This window comes from Myxine glutinosa, chromosome 4, assembly GCF_964187855.1.
Source record: "Myxine glutinosa chromosome 4, kmMyxGlut1.1, whole genome shotgun sequence".
NCBI lineage: Eukaryota > Metazoa > Chordata > Myxini > Myxiniformes > Myxinidae > Myxine > Myxine glutinosa.
In genome coordinates this window covers 58,373,815-58,391,810 of record NC_136264.1, presented here as the reverse complement: position 1 = coordinate 58,391,810, position 17,996 = coordinate 58,373,815, and the positions used below count along the sequence as shown (strand labels likewise).

The window sequence follows — 17,996 nt, the reverse complement described above, 5'->3', positions numbered from 1 at the left end:
GTGTTATGATTTATGGGAGCGAAACATGGGTAATGAACGTAGAGCAGCAACGAAGGCTGGAAATGGTGGAAATGCGAATGGTTCGGTGGATGTGTGGAGTATCGTTGAGAGAGAGGAAGACAAATGATGAATTGCGAAAGTTGATGGGAATAGAGCCTGTGATGGATGCTGTGAAGAGAAACAGGTTGAGATGGTTTGGTCATGTGTTGAGGAAGGATGAAAGTGACTGGTTGAGAAGAGTGATGGAAATGAATGTAGAAGGAAGTAGAGGATGGGGAAGACCGAGAAAGACTTCGCTAAAGATGGTCGAAAAAGAAATGCGGGCAAGGGGGTTAACAAGGGGAGATGCAGAAAATAGGGCAAAATGGAAAAGATCGTCATGGGGACCGCAAGGCTAACCCCCACTCTTGCAGGGAAAAATGGCCTTAAAATGCCTGTTGTTGTTGTTGTCTACTCCTCTGCACATACACGATCGGAACAAATTCAGGGCCAAAGTACTGCGAAATTACAGGTTGGTTTTCCGATTCATTTTCAAAATATAACATTCTATATAAATACATTGTTCCTCAAACATAAACTGACGATTATAAACTGATAAGACAGACAGATGGACAGACATGAACCAAATTCTTACCCCCGCTTTTCGCTTCGTGTGTGCAGGGTAGTTGGAAGCACTTTATAGTGGAGGCACTTTGTAAAATGTGTAGACTAAATAAAAACTTGTTTCTCAAACCTGGGATCTTTAAGATTAGGTGAATATACCATTCCTGTCATACAAGTTCTTCCTCATGAAGCGTGTACTTTGCATTATTTTTACGATCATTTGCTGCATGCATGCTCACATGCATTGGTCACAAGAAGGATTTATCAGTTATTAACACTTGCAAATAACTCATCCTTACAGACAGGTTTATTCCCCCAGAACTACGCATGGGGTAATTTCCATGGAACTACTGACAGGTTAATTCCCCTGGAATCTAAAATTACAGAAGGGTTAATTTCCCCGAAATTACGGAAGAGATCATTCCCCCGGAACTACAGAAGGATTTAAAAAAAAAAAGAAAAAAAAAAGCACCTTTAGAGGCCATTTTTCCCCGCAAAGCGGGGGTTGGCCTTTTTCGGGAACCGTGGTTGTTGTTGTTTTTTGGTCCCCTTTTTGAAGCAATGTTTTACGGCCGGATGCCCTTCCTGCCGCCAACCCTTTTTGCCGCCTTTTACGACAAACAGGGAATTACCAGTGAACTGGTACTCAATTAGCCGACCTCGGAAGGATGACAGGCTGAGTCAACCCCCCCTGGCGTTAATTCAGCGATCGCCCGGGATTCGAACCCAGGATCCTAGGATCCTAAGCCGGCACCCTAGCCGCTAGCCCAACACCAGGGATTTACAGAAGGGTTAGTACCTGGCAATTATGGAAGGGTTAGTACTCCGGAATTACGGAAGGGTTAAATACCCCAGAATTACGGAGGGTTAAATACCCCAGAATTACGGAAGGGTTAATTCCCCTGTAAATACAGACGGGCTCATTTCCCCAAAATTATGGACGGGTTAATTGCCCCAAAATTATGGACGGTTTAGTTCCCCCAGAATTATGGGTGTGTTAGTTCCCCAATAATTATGGATGGGTTCATTTCCCCGGAATTACAGATGTGTTAATTCCCACAGAATTACGGACGGGTTAATTCTCCCGGATTAGATGGGGGGTTAATTCCTCCAGAATCATGGACGAGTTTATTCCCGCAGAATTGGTATATTTTAGTATGACTTGTCCCCTCCCACTGGGAGTGGGGCTATGCCATGCATATTTCTAGAGAGTGATTTGGGGTCCTCCCCCTACCTCAGACCCCAAAGACTATGAATTTTTATTTTACCGCCTGAAATATTTCATATTTATCTTTTATAGTATGATTAGAGCTATATTTTTGAAAACTTCAGATGAGATCATTTTTTTCCAACAGGATGTACAGTCATGTGAAAAAGTAAGTACACCCCATGTAAAGTTTGACTTTTTCAACATACAGCTATGTGATCTTCATTTCAACAATATTGATAGATAAAGGTGATATAATATAATAAATATCATGAAACATTTACATTTTGTGGTCCATTGTATAATTTAAATAAACATAAATGCAAATTTCGCATGTGGAAAAAGTAAGTACACCCCTACATTTATCACTACTCAAATACCTAAAATTAGAATCAGGTGCACCAGCTCAGGTGCAAATGATTAGAACATCGTCAGAGAAGATCTTGGAGGAACCTGTCTTATTTAAACCTCAGACATTTAGTTTGGTTTGCTCTTTGTTGTTGTATTAGTGTGGCGTCACCATGTTGAAGTGTGCGGCGTCACCATGCCTCGATCAAAAGAGCTCTCTGAGGCCTTCGGAAAGAAGGTTATAGATGCCTACGAGTCTGGGAAGGGATTTAAAAAGATCTCCAAGCAATTTGAAATCAACCATTCGACTGTCCGGAAGATCATCTACAAGTGGAGAAGATTCCAAACAAATGCCAACTTGTTCAGGCCAGGCGGCCCCAGCAAGTTCAGTCCGAGAGCAGACCGCAAGATGCTGAAAGAAGTCTCTAAGAACCCCAGAATGTCATCACAAGACCTGCAGGACAACCATCACAAGACCTCTTGCCACTGTTGATGTCAAAGTGCACGAGTCTACCATTAGAAAGAGGCTGCACAAATTTGATCTACATGGGAGGTGTGCCAGGAGGAAACCTTTGCTGTCCAAAAAGAACATCAGGGCAAGACTAAAGTTTGCCAATGAACCGAGGCAAAGACCAGCACTTCTGGAACAATGTGCTCTGGACAGATGAGTCAAAGGAAGAGCTATTTGGCCACAGTACCAGAAGACATGTTTGGCGAAAACCAAAGACAGCATTTGACCACAAGAACCTGGTACCAACTGTAAAGCATGGTGGTGGAAATATTGTGGTTTGGGGCAGCTTTGCTGAATCAGGGCCTGGGCAGCTCACCATCATAGAATCCACTATGAATTCTTCATTGTACCAGAGGGTGCTTGAGGATAATGTGAGGCCATCTGTCAGGAAGTTGAAGCTCAACCGAAGGTGGACCTTGCAACATGACAATGACCCCTAAACATACCAGTAAATCCACCAAGGAATGGCTGAAAAGAAAGAAATGGAGGGTTCTGGAATGGCCAAGTCAAAGCCCGGATCTAAATCCCATCGAGATGTTGTGGGGGGATTTGAAACGAGCTGTGCATGCAAGAAACCCCTCAAACATCGCAAAGCTGAAAGAATTCTGCATGGAGGAGTGGGCAAAAATATCTCCCAGTCGATGTCAGAGACTGGTAGACAGTTATAAGAAACGCCAACTTGAGGTTGTTTCTGCCAAAGGGGGCAATACCACGTATTAGAGCCAAGGGTGTACTTACTTTTTCCACATGCGAAATTTGCATTTATGTTTATTTAAATTATACAATGGACTACAAAATGTAAATGTTTCATGATATTTGTTATATTATATCACCTTTATCTGTCAATATTGTTGAAATGAAGATCAAATAGCTGTATGTTGATATACGTTGAAAAAGTCAAAACTTTACATGGGGTGTACTTACTTTTTCATGTGACTGTATATAAATATTATTTTTCCACAGGGTGTACTTTTAAATGCAGTTTCCCCATTAGATGCACATACACTAAACACTAGAACATACCAACTACAAGGGATACCTCATGGAGGAAAGGAGGGAGAGAAGAAGAAAGGGAGGAAGGAAAGGAGGAAGGAAAAGAGCAGGATGACCACCCCTCTGACAAACAGTTCTGTAATAAACATCTAAAGTCATGAAAAGTGATGGAATATTTGAAATATTCACCAACACATGATACAAGTTTAAAGATAAGCATTGCGTACTCACCAACTTCACGTCTACCTGGTTTTTCATACCTCCTTTCCCCAGCCCTGGAACAAGAAAAATAAAGACAGATGCTTTAAGTATGAGTACTTCGTCCTCTACAACAGCAAAACACAGAATAAAGACAAATAATCTCAGGAACGTGACAAAACAAGAATTTAGACGTGCAATTAAGTTTAGAAAATAAATTTGGACATAATACAAGAGAATCAAAAATACTTGGATATGGATTATGTTAAATATTATCTCTTTGGCAGTAATCCTGATTAAAGATCACAACATGGAGCCTAGAAGGTCAGACCCATGCATTCAAAGTACACAACTTAAGTTTAAAAAGGCTGAATTTTTCATGCATCTTCCCCACTCATCCAACTATTTAAAAATTATGGAGATACACTACATGACCAAAAGTATGCAGACATCTCTTCTAATTAGTGGATTCAGCTGTTTCAGCCACACCCATTGCTGACAGGTAGAATGGGCAGTAGAACATTGGCAGTAGAATGGGCCATACTGAAGAGCTCAGTAACTTTCAACGTGGCACCGTCATCGGATGCCACTGCTGTTATTGTGAAGTGGAAGCGTCTAGGAGTAACAACAGCTCAGCCACGAAGTGGTATGCCACACAAGCTCACAGAACAGGACTGCCGAGTGCTGAAGCACGTAGTGCGTAAACATAGTCTGTCCTCGGTTGCAACACCCACTGCCGAGTTCCAAACTGCCTCTGGAAGCAACGTCAGCACAACAACTGTTCGTCGGGAGCTTCATGAAATGGGTTTCCATGGCCGAGCAGCCACACACAAGCCTAAGATCACCATGCGCAATGCCAGGCGTCGGCTGGAGTGGTGTAAGGCTCACCGCCATTGGACTCTGGAATCCTAACGCGTTCTTTGGAGTGATGAATCATGCTTCACCATCTGACAGTCCAACAGACGAATCTGGGTTTGGCAGATGCCAGGAGAACGCTACCTACCCGAATGCATAGTGCCAATTGTGGGGGGGCGTGCATGCCGCATGGGTATTTTTTTCTTTTCATTTCAAATTGATGCAAAAGTTTCGTTTAAAGTACCAATTTGATGGTAAGGGCCTATAGAACAATTTTGGTTCGAGTGTCAAGCACCCATATAAAAAAAAAATTGTGGAATTTTTCCTCCTCATGGAGGAATTTGCAACTATCGTCGACACTCCATTCCAAACATCGCCAAGGCTGAAAGAAGTGGCAACGAACTTTGTCTGTAAGCTGTACTACAATGAGTCAAACGAGGACAATGACGTTGACCTCGTCCGAATGAGGGTGTTCTCACAGAAGACTAGGGACATAGAGAGAATTCCCCCAACAAGTGATGCTTTGGATCAACATCTTAAAAGGAGCGTCTTCCAAGCGAGCATCTGGACAACAGCCCAAAGGTCCATGATGCCCGTCAACAACCCCACTAATCATGTGTGGAAGGAAGAGGATGGCAAGCTGCTTCCCATTTGGACCTCACTGCCCCTCGCCAAGGATGTATTCCACCTGGATGTGAAGTGCACTTGCACAAGTACCTGCGCTCTGTGCAAGTGCATGAGGGCAAAGTTGAAGTGCACACGTCTGTGCAAGTGCAAATGCAAGAAGTAGCTGGACCAGAACAATTTCCAATACTGACATGTATATATGGTCGATTTGTTAGCCACTTTCTTATTAAAACTATTGTTCAAGGAGTTATTCAAGCAATTGTCTAAGCCATGACTCACCACCATATTGTAGCACAGTTAAAAGATAAATAAAAATGTCACTATATCATTGGGTCCGAGTATAATTGTCCAGTTTATTTTTCAAAAACATGTTTCAGCTTACCGGACTTATGACCCTTGGTCTTTTTTTGTGGATATGCGCTGATACCGGCAAAATTATTGCTTCCATGGGCAATATGCTTGAAATACAAGTTGCTACTCCTGATCCTGAATCCATACATACCTCATATGTTCAGATCGGATCATCCAATCAAAATCTATAACAGTTCCCATATTTCGCATAGGCCAGCGGGGGGTCGGGATCTTCCCCCCCCCCCCCCCGTCCGTCCGTCCGTCCGTCCCCAGAAGCCCCACTATTGATCTGAGTGCTTGATACTCGAACCAAAATTGTTCCATAGGCCCTTACCTTCAAATTGGTAATGAAAACGAAACTTTTGCATCAATTTGAAATGACTGAGTGTCCAGGCACCCCACTACAACTGGAAAGTTTGGTGGAGGAGGAATAATGGTCTGGGGCTGTTTTTCATGGTTCGGGCCTGGTCCCTTAATTCCAATGAAGGGAAATCTTAACGCTACAGCATACAATGACATTCTAGATGATTGTGTGCTTCGAACTTTGTGGCAACAGTTTGGGGAAGACCCTTTCCTGTTTCAGCATGGCAATGCCCCTGTGCACAAAGCGAGGTCCATACAGAAATGGTTTGTCGAGATCTGTGTGGAAGAACTTGACTGGCCTGCACAGAGTTCTGACCTCAACACCATCAAACACCTTTTGAGATTAATTGTAATGCCGACTACGAGCCAGGCCTAATCGCCCAACATCAGTGCCCGACCTCACGAATCCCCACAGCAATGTTGCAACATCTAGTGGAAAGCCTTCCCAGAAGAGTGGAGGCTGTTATAGCAGCAAAGGGGGGGACCAACTCCATATTAATGCACATGATTTTGGAATGAGATGTTCGATGTTCGGGTGTCCACATACTTTTGGTCATGTAGTGTAGCTACAAACCGAGTTGTTGAATTCATGAAACCATAATTTGATAAGTTTCTGTGTGTTTCTTATTTGAAAAATTGAAGATTCACAAGTATATTGGTTGGTCTTGTCTATTTTGCTGCACACACGCGTGCGTGCATGTGTGTGGAGTGCTACTCCGACAGTTCTGGGCCGATTCCATCCAGACTTGCTACACCGGATCAGCATGACCTCAATTAGTGTATAGGGGTGTTTATGTGTCAGACGAAAGTGTTGCATGCTTGGAACAAGATCACCCGTAGGGCAGTTACTAAAACACGATTGTAACCAAATGACAAGAACACATCTCAAAATGCAATGCCCCTCCACATCTGCTTTGAACTCAACTAAACTTGACAAAAACAGCAGTGAAAAATAAAGGTGTAAAAAATAGATTAATGAAGAACCACCTTTAGAGGCCATTTTTCCCCCGCAGAGCAGGGGTTGGCCTTTTTCGGGCACCGTGGCCCCCTTTTTGAAGCAATGTTTTATGGCCAGATGCCCTTCCTGCCACCAACACTGTTAGTCGCCTCTTGCAACACACAGGGAATTACCAGTGAACTGGTACTCAATTTGCCGACCTCGGAAGGATGACAGGGCTTGACAGGCTGTCAACCCCCCTGGTGTTAATTCAGCGATCGACCAGGATTTGAACCCAGGATCCTAGGATCCCAAGCCGGCACCCTAACCGCTAAGCCAACACCAGGCTCTAAAAAAAAAGAAAAGAAAAAAAAAGAAGTGTCTGTGTGTTTTTCCCACATATATCAATTTAATAATTTCATCCTGTTCATTTAAAAAAATTTATTAACAGGATTAAATAATTAAGTTGATATATGTGGGAAAATTACATTCCCAGACCAGGAATCTCGCTTATTTAATCTTGTTCAATAATCGAATTGCTTCACTACGTCCCCAGTGGTGTTTATAATAGAGGACATGGATTAATCCCCCCCCCCCCCCCCCCCATTGGAGGAAGACCCTCTCGTGTTCAGGCCGCTGGTGCTCCTATGGTTGGCAGCGAATGCCCCGGAAGCATTCACGGAAAGAGAGTGGCAATCATGTGTGTGGGAAAATTGCATGCTTGGTCAGGGTCGCCCAGATGGCAGAGTACTGGTACGGTTTTCCAGAGGACCTGGGTTGGATTCCTGGTCTGGGCGTGTAATTTTCCCACATAGTCACGTGAAAAAGTAAGTACACCCCATGTAAAGTTTTGACTTTTTCAACATATTTCAACATACAGCAATTTGATCTTCATTTCAACAATATTGATAGATAAAGGTGATAGTACATGGGCTTATGTATATTTGTGGACCGTTTTGCTAGATTCTTGGCAACTAGGCTTAAATCACTCTAAATAGCATATAAAATAAAAAAATTGCTGTTGCCAAATTTTCACATCTTCATGGCGGCCATCTTGGATTTCAAGATGGTCACCATTTCGGACCTATTTTGCCTTATATCTCACTTATTAATCAAGGTATCAGCACAAGAATAGTGTCCTTACCCACATTTTCGGGGTCAAGGAAGACAATGGTAATAATCAAATTTCAGCTGGATGGCCAACATCTTTATAATTTCAAGATGGCCACCATTTTTAAATCTAGTTTTGCTCAAACTCCAGGTCAAAGCCATACTTTAAAAGGTTTTCATGTATATCAGGTTTAAATATAAATGTCCTGGTATTGAATCTATTTACTTTTACTCACAGGTACTTACATTTTTAGATAATGGTTAGGATTGGATTGGGAGGGGGTGGATAGGAGGTGGGGGGACAGGGGAGTTCTTCTGCCAGATCCACACCCAAATATTATCTAAAGAATCAAGCTACCGTACATCTAGTTTTAGTCAAATATTATTCCTGAAACTGTGTTGGATGACTTTTTAACAATCTTTATTCTTTTCAGATGTGCAGCAGACGACCTTGAGAAGTTGCATTCTTGGATAACTGTGGAGGAAGAACGACTGCCGGCATCATGACCACGCCAGAGGAACCTGCTGCTAAAAAGAAGCCCATTGACGTCAGTCTTTGTTTGCTATGCCAAGGGAAGAAATACATAAAAAGGAAAGTGCTTGAGCCTTTAAGCACACCACAGGCAGATACATATGAGACATTTTTGCGAAATCTCACCAAACGAGATACATACAGGAATCCGACATATGTGGCCATAAATCAAAGACTGCAAGGCTTATCCGCTGGTGATCTGTCAAGAAAAGCATTATGGCATTGGAGCTGTTACGGTATGCTGACACATATACAGCATATTGAACGTGATAAAGGACGATATGAACAAGCCACAAGTCAAATGGACACTCGTGTTCTGACCGGAGGTAAGAAACGAGGAAGACCATCAACAACTCCTATTCCAGAGGAAGCCTCCTGTTCAGCACCAGCAGAAAGGCAGACACGGTCGACAGTACCATCATTCTGCCGGAATATGTGCTTTTTCTGTCAGACTGTGAAACAGGACAAAAAGACCGGGACAGAAGAGATACGCTGTGTGTAGAAGCAAAGATATTGGTAGGTCAGTTAAACAGATTGTGGAAAACAGTGACAACAGTGTCTGGAAACTCAACCTTGCGGACTTTCTCGTTGAGGGAGATTTTCTTGCAAGGGACATAACCTACCATAAGAGCTGTTTGACCTCCAACTGGAGTCGCTACGTGCAAATGCCACAGCGCAAAAATTGTGCAGGTGACCAAAGTGGTGATGGGGACTTAGGACAGAGAGAGAGATTTGTATCAGCTGAAATCGAGTTCTTCGCTGAATTACAGGATTGCATCGATGATGGACAGTTTGTCTCAACACCTGAGGCTGATGAGGTCTACAGTAACATGATGCGGGACTATGGTATTCAGAATCACAGCATCACCAGGGGCAGGCTGTTACAGAAGATCCGTGAGAACATTTGTTGTGATATTACCGATGGTCAAGGCCAAAAACCTTCTGTCATTCATGGCAAAAAGGCAAGAAGGACAGCAATAGATGCTGCAATTAAGGTGATTCCTAAAGCTGTGGAGGAAGGAATTCTTAATGCAGAGAAATTCGGACAGGAGGCTTACAGTGCATTTGTAGAAAAGAGAATAAAGGGAAACCAAAACCTGTGGTCGACAATGACCAAATTGAAATTGCCATCTTGGAATTCGGTTGGCAAAGACCTGTTGGTGAAAACTGGTAGTGAGGTAGTGGCACTGAAAGTGATAACATCCCTGTTTGCTCGACTACTAGTCATTGCAAGGTCATCGAGGGAAGCAGTGGATCTAGAGGAAGTGGTAGGGGCACATGAACTGTCCAATACCAATAGAACTCTTCTCCAGCCAAATGGAATGGTCCACCCCACCACCGACAAGAGCAAGATCATATCACTCCTGGAGGGTCTTGTGAAATCCAGTGATGACACAAACTCAAGTGACCATGCTGAAGAACTTGCAGAACACCCTGAGAATGTGCAAGAAAGACCCAGGACATGATTAATTGTTGATGGAATGGTGCTATTGCAAGAATTAATGTGTCAATAAATTTCAGAACTGCAAGGAGCTAGGCACAGCGTATGTACAGCTAGCCGAATGCAGAGGACGTGCTTATGAGCAGCTTCGGGTTGTGTTTGACAATTACACAATTGATGCATCATTGAAGGAAGGAACAAGGGAACGTCGTAGAGGCAAGACCAAGGCAGTGAAAAACTATATTGTTGATGAGCAAACCAAAATCAAGGACACCAAGTCATTCCTTGCTAGTAATGTCACAAAGGATTCACTGACACTCTTCCTGGCAAATAGATTGATCAACAGTAGATCCTCCATGCAGATTGTAACGGTGACAAGGAGAAGTGTCCAGAGCAATTTTGAATGTGAAATTGCTAAAGAGGTCAGTAGCCAGGAGGAAGCTGACACACTCATGATTTTGCATGCAGTGCAACTTGTGAAAACAGGATTCATTGTGAGTATCTATTCCCCAGACACAGATGTGTTGTTACTTGCTCTACGTCGAAGTGATGACCTAGGAAGTGATGCTGCAGTTATCATGGGCACTGGAAAAAACCGTCGGAAAATCTTACTAAGGCCAATCTATGAACAGCTTGGTGCTCAGAGGGCAAAAGCACTTGTTAATTGGCATGCTCTCACCAGCTGTGACACCACTGGCCACATTCAGGGCAAGAGTAAAACAACTTGCTTCAAGGCATTCACTGAAAGTAGTCAAACAGTAGTGTCAGCAATTGCTCAGCTTGGAGAGGGTGATAAACCATCTGATGCTGTCCTAGAAGGATGTGAGGAGTATTTCTGTCGCCTCTTCTGTCCGAAAGGTGTCACAATAAGAAGTGCTGCTGAACTACGATGGCACCTATTCCGCCAGCTGAAGGCTGATCAGGGAGTCGAGAAACTAACACCAACTGCTGGTGCCTGGAAAGAGCATGTCCAACGTGCTCATTTGCAAGCACACACGTGGGCACAAGATCTAACTCTAAATCCAACTGTGATCGACCCAAACACCTTGGGATGGGAAACTGTTGGAGGCGAATTGAGACCATTCCTGATGCAGGTTGCAATTGCTCCAGCCTCAATTCTCCAACTTGTTCGCTGTGGCTGTGGACGAGCTGCAAAGAGTCCTAGCAAATTGTGTTCACGCAGGTGTTCATGCAAAGCTAGGAATGTAGTCTGTACCGAATTGTGTAACTGTGATGCTGATTTGGAGAAATGCTGCAACACTGATGCCCAGCCTATTGGGAATGACATTGTGTTTGATCAGTAGAGAGCCCGTCGTTTGGATTTTTGATAGGAGTTGTTTGATGAAACAAACTGATTAACAAACTGTAGCATTGCTTTCAGAAAAGGCTTAAGTCTATGATGGTTGCTAGCCACCTTGTGGGACACTATTCTTGTGCTGATACCTTGATTAATAAGTGAGATATAAGGCAAAATAGGTCCGAAATGGTGGCCATCTTGAAATACAAGATGGCCGCCATGAAGATGTCGTGAAAATTTGGCAACAGCAATTTTTTTATTTTATATGCTATTTAGAGTGATTTAAGCCCAGTTGCCAAGAATCTAGCAAAACGGTCCACAAACTTTGGTTTCCCAACATAAGCCCATGTACTATGATATAATATAACAAATATCATGAAACATTTACATTTTGTAGTCCATTGTATAATTTAAATAAACATAAATGCAAATTTCGCATGTGGAAAAAGTAAGTACACCCCGACATTTATCACTACTTCAAATACCTAAAATTAGAATCAGGTGCACCAGCTCAGGTGCAAATGATTAGAACATCGTTAGAGAGTATCTTGGAGGAACCTGTCTTAATTAGCCCCTCAGACATTTCGTTTGGTTTGCACTTTGTTGCTGAAGTGTGTGGTGTCACCATGCCTCAATCAAAAGAGCTCTCTGAGGCCTTCAGAAAGAAGGTTATAGATGCATACGAGTCTGGGAAGGGATTTAAAAAGATCTCCAAACAATTATTTGAAATCAATCATTCGACTGTCCAGAAGATTACCTACAAGTGGAGAAGATTCCAAACAACTGCCAACTTGTTCAGGCCTGGCCGCCTCAGCAAGTTCAGCACATGAGCAGACCGCAAGATGCTGAAAGAAGTCTCTAAGAACCCGCAGAATGTCATCACGGGACCTACAGGTAGCTCTTGCCACTGTTGATGTCAAAGTGCACGAGTCTACCATTAGAAAGAGGCTGCACAAATTTGATCTACATGGGAGGTGTGCCAGGAGGAAACCTTTGCTGTCCAGAAAGAACATCAGGGCAAGACTAAAGTTTGCCAATGAACACCTCGGCAAAGACCAACACTTCTGGAACAATGTGCTCTGGACAGATGAGTCAAAGGTGCAGCTATTTGGCCACAGTACCAGAAGACATGTTTGGCAAAAACCAAAGACAGCATTTGACCACAAGAACCTGATACCACTGTAAAGCATGGTGGTGGAAATATTATGGTTTGGGGCAGCTTTGCTGCATCAGTGCCTGGGCAGCTCACCATCATAGAATCCACTATGAATTCTTCATTGTACCAGAGGGTGCTTGAGGATAATGTGAGGCCATCTGTCGGAAAGTAGAAGCTCAACCGAAGGTGGACCTTGCAACATGACAATGACCCTAAACATACCAGTAAATCCACCAAGGAATGGCTGAAAAGAAAGAAATGGAGGGTTCTGGAATGGCCAAGTCAAAGCCCGGATCTAAATCTCATCGAGATGTTGTGGGGGGACTTGAAACGAGCTGTGCATGCAAGAAACCCCTCAAACAACGCACAGCTCAAAGAATTCTGCATGGAGGTGTGGGCAAAAATTTCTCTCAGTCGATGTCAGAGACTGGTAGACAGTTATAAGAAACGCCTACTTGAGATCGTTTCTGCCAAAGGGGGCAATACCACCTATTAGAGCCAAGGGTGTACTTACTTTTTCCACATGTGAAATTTGCATTTATGTTTATTTAAATTATACAATGGACCACAAAATGTAAATGTTTCATGATATTTGTTATATTATATCACCTTTATCTGTCAATATTGTTGAAATGAAGATCAAATAATTGTATGTTGAAATATGTTGAAAAAGTCAAAACTTTACATGGGGTGTACTTACTTTTTCACGTGACTGTATATCAATTTAAAATGCAAAACTTCAAATCGTTTTAATTAATTTGTTTTCTCCATATTCTCCCAAAGGGTTTGTTGAAAATTTGATGACAAAAGCTCAAAAAGAAACACGAAACAGATTACAAAAGCCGGCGGTCTCGCTCTGACACGACAGATAAGACCTATTTGTACTTAGTGACTTTTTGACCCAATAATTAATTAGTCTTCTCCATCTTCTCATAATAAAGGTTTGTTGAAAAAATCATGACAAAACTTCAAAAAAAACAGCAATGCCCAGGATGCGCACGGACGTGCACGAACACACACACACACACACACACACACACACACACACACACACACACACACACACACACACACACACACACACACACACACACACACACACACACACACACACACACACACACACACACACACACACACACACACACTCAAAAAAACAACAAAGTAGACTATTTGAGCAGCCTGATATTCTGTCGTTTCTAATGTTATACTCTTCCTTCCACCGAGCAGGTTATGGTGGTGGTGGTGGTTTGCTATTTATAACTAGTAGTCAGTGTTACCCTCAGTCAACTATGGTGTTCACAACAACACACAACAACATGCATTTTAAGGCCATTTTCCCTGCTAGAGCGGGGGTTAGCCTTGCAGTCCCCATGACAATCTTCTCCATTTTGCCCTATTTTCTGCATCTCCCCTTGTTAACCCCCTTGCCCGCATTTCTTCTTCGACCATCTTTAGCAAAGTCTTTCTCGGTCTTCCCCGTCCTCTACTTCCTTCTACATTCATTTCCACCACTCTTCTGAACCAGTCACTTTCATCCTTCCTCAACACATGACCAAACCATCTCAACCTGTTCCTCTTCACAGCATCAATCACAGGCTCTATTCCCATCATCTTTCGCAATTCATCATTTGTCTTCCTTTCTCTCAACGATAATCCGCACATCCACCGAACCATTCGCATTTCCACCCTTTCCAGCCTTCGTTGCTGCTCTACGTTCATTACCCATGTCTCGCTCCCATAAATCATAACACTTCTCACACATACAGCATACACCTTTCCCGTCAGCTTCAACGACACTCCCCTCCTCATCAGCACGCCACTCAGTTCCCGAAACTTCTTCCATGCACATCTCACTCTTGCAACCGTTGCCGAGTCTGATCCACCTTCTCCATTCAGCATGTCTCCGAGGTAGCAAAATGTTTTCACACCTTCCAGCTTCACGCCGTCTCCAAGATCCAACTCAACATTTCCTCCATCTGCAGCTCCCTCTGTACACACCTTACATTTGAATGTAACTGCCACACTGGTTAATGACCCTCTCAGACCACTACATTTTTGATGAACCCACTCAGCGCACATTGTACATTGAATGGAGTTCACTGCGACACCCTTCCTGCACATAGCACATGGCCACTTCCCAGTTCTTTCCACCTCACCACATGCTTTACCACTTGCCACCACCTTCCTCTTTCCCATATTCACCTTCAGACCTTTTGTCTCCATACATTCCTTCCACTTGTTCATCTTTTCCTTCAGTCCATCCATACTTTCCGCCATCAACACCAGATCATCTGCATACAACAACTCCCACGGTAAACCCTCCTTTACGTTCTGAGCCAGCACCTCCATCACAGCTACAAATAGTAGTGGACTTAGTACCGACCCCTGATGCACTCCCACCTTCACCTCAAACTCACCACTGTTCCCATCCTTCGTCCTTACAGCTGGGCGTGCTCTTTTGTACATTGCCATCACTACTCTGATCAACCATTCCTCCACTCCTAACTTCCTCAATGCCCATGTCAATACTTCGTGTGGAACCCTATCGAATGCTTTCTCCAGATCAACAAACCCAAGAAACACCTTCTTCCTCTTCTCCATGTACTTCTCCTGCAACTGCCTCACAATAAAGGGCGCATCTGTCGTTCCTCTTCCTGGCATAAATCCAAACTGCATTTCGTCGATCTTCACCTTCTTCCTTATCCTCCTCTCCAACACCCTTTCCAATACCTTCATTCCATGCTCCAATAACTTTATCGCTCGGTATGAGCCACACTCCAGAGGGTCACCTTTCCCCTTGTATAGAGGGACGAGGGTACTCAGTTCCCAATCCACTTGAATGCGGCCTTCTTTCACCACCAGATTGCAGATCTCTGTCATTCTCTTCACACCCCAACTTCCTCCTGCCATCAACATATCTCCCACAACTCCCGTCGGCCCTCCCGCTTTTCTACTCTTCATTGCTTTTATCGCTTCCTCAACTTCCTTCTCAGTTATCTTCTCTGCCGGTCCTAAAACTGGGTTACTCTCTATGTTGCCATCCCATTCATTCTCTGTATTCAACAGTATTTCCATATATCTTTTCCATCTTCCTTTAATTCCATCTGGGTCGACAACGATTTGTCCAACTTCATCCTTCAAGCAAATCACCCCCATCACATCACACCTCTCTTTTGCTATCTGCTTTGCAATCCTGAATACCGCCCTCTGACCCTCTTCCGAATCCAAGCTTTCTCCGAACATTTTCCTACATGCCTCCTGCGCCTTTGCTACCTCTTTCTTTGCAGCCTTCGTGGCTGCCTTATAACTTTCATGCTCTGCTTTTTCTGCCCCCGTACCCTTCGCCTTCTGCCACTCCTTGAACTTCTTCCTCTTCTCGTCAATCCTCTTTCCAATTTCCTCATCCCACCACCATGTTTCTGAGTCCCTCGGTGGTCCTTTTGTCCATCCACATACCTCACCAACGGCTCCCAACAAACTATCTATTTTTCATTGACATCCAACCACGTTCAAGCTCAACCACATCATCCTCTCCCCTACTCAACCTCTCTTTTAATGCCTCCCTTACTGTCACCTCTTTCAACCTCCACACCTTCATTCTCGGTTGGTACTTCACCCGCCGAGCTCTCCTCGCACCTTTCACCCTTATGTCGCAGACAACCAAGTGGTGCTGTGAAACAGCCTCCTCCCCCGGGATCACCTTTGTGTCCCGGAGGTGCCTCCTATCTCGCCTACGCACCATCAGGTAGTCAACGGTTGTCGTCGACCCACCTGACGTGTATGTAACAAGCTTATTATCCTCTTTCTGGAACTGAGTATGACAAATCAACAAATCAGCTCCATCAGCAAACTCCAAAATCCTTTCACCTTCTCCATTTCTCACACCATATCCGTAACCCCCATGAACTCCCTCAAAACCGTCCATACTCCTTCCCACATGTCCACTTAGGTCTCCTCCTACCACAACAACTTCCTCATCTTTCACGTTTTCCATCAGCTTCTCTATCGCACACCAGAACTTGTCCTTCTCTTCATCGCTCCGACCAACCTGCGGAGCATATCCCGAGATGACGTTCACCAAGAGCTTTCCAATCATCATTTTCACCATCATCAACCTATCACTCACTCTCGTCACACTCACAACGCTGTCTACAAACTCCTCAGAAAATAGGACACCAACACCATTCACGCCCTCCGGGCACCCTTGCCACACAAACTTGTATTTCTGTCCCTGCCTACCCTTCACCATTCTCACACCACTTCCCTTCCATCTCATCTCTTGCACACAACATATGTCCACTCTTCTTCTGATCAATACTTCCACCACTTCTCCTGATCTCCCTGTCATTGTCCCTACATTCCATGTCCCAAACCTCAGAAACCGATCTCCACTTCGGGCTGTACCCTGCCCATATGTAGTTGTAATTGTCATGGTTCTCTTTTTGAGGCAATGTTTTTATGGCCGGATGCCCTTCCTGACGCCAACCTTCTTTGTCGCCTCTTACGACACGCAGGGATACGGTGTTCACATTGGAACAAAAAGTGAAAATCGGGACTTTGTGGGTTGAGACAAAATCCTATGTGCAGGTGCGACACAGTCGACACAGTTACAATGTTCACACCCGTAATGGACCTTCCGATAAGAGCATTCAGCAGTTTGTGGAGCACCTCCAAGCACATGGAAGCATGAGAAATCTAAAAAAGGCAACAGTGGCTGCCCACCATGTGTTACGAAGTACCAAAGGACGATTGATCTTATGAGAGATTCTGCTATCGAAAGTCCTAAGAAACCTACCTCCCCTCCCCACCTCCTCATTCCCATGCCTCCTCCCCCGAAGCCCTCTCCCTCCCACAGATCTCCCAATGTCCCTGTTCTCTACTGTTGTACTTGTGTGCTTCCATCTCTCTCCCCATCTTGTCTCCCGCTCCCTTTAACATTTGTTGTATGTGTCAGTTTATCTTTTTGTGATCAATCTTAGCTCTTACACGAGCCTCGATCTTAAATAAAAAAATAAATAAAAATCCCACCGTCGGCGGTCCCGAGAACTGGCGATCTCAGCCTCATCTGTGTGGTGCATGCTCAATTCTGAACTCAAGCTCTACCCCTTCATAATATCTGTAAGGCATAACCTTAACTCTGAATGACATGGCAAGACGAGTAACAATGTGCGATTAGTTCAGTGACCAAATGGAAAGGTACCCAAATTGGATAATCTCCTTGTGGTTCAGTGATGAAGTACACTTCCATTAGAATGGGGCTACCAACAATCACAACATCATCTGGGTACTGAGCCTCCTGAGGAGGTGTCTGTCTCTCAAGGGCCCTCAAGTCCACTTGCTTCTGTAAATTGAATGCCAGATCAGGTATGCTGGGCCCATATTGGTTCGAGGACACAAATGCGAAGATGGTGACCATCAACGACTCGCGGTACTGGGAGGTCTTACGCAAATTCCATGCTGATCA

The 17,996-nt window shown here is 44.0% G+C and overlaps 1 protein-coding gene across 30 annotated transcripts in view; it reads right to left on the bottom strand.

The window, feature by feature from the left end:
- Positions 1-17,996, bottom strand: part of GIGYF2 (GRB10 interacting GYF protein 2) — a 333,184-nt gene that overhangs the window by 242,777 nt on the left and 72,411 nt on the right. For all 30 annotated transcript variants that reach the window (XM_078775747.1, XM_078775759.1, XM_078775749.1 and 27 more), the window contains one exon: positions 3,894-3,937. In XM_078775747.1, the coding sequence (XP_078631873.1) occupies positions 3,894-3,937 (44 nt within the window). The remainder of the gene's footprint in view (positions 1-3,893; positions 3,938-17,996) is intronic.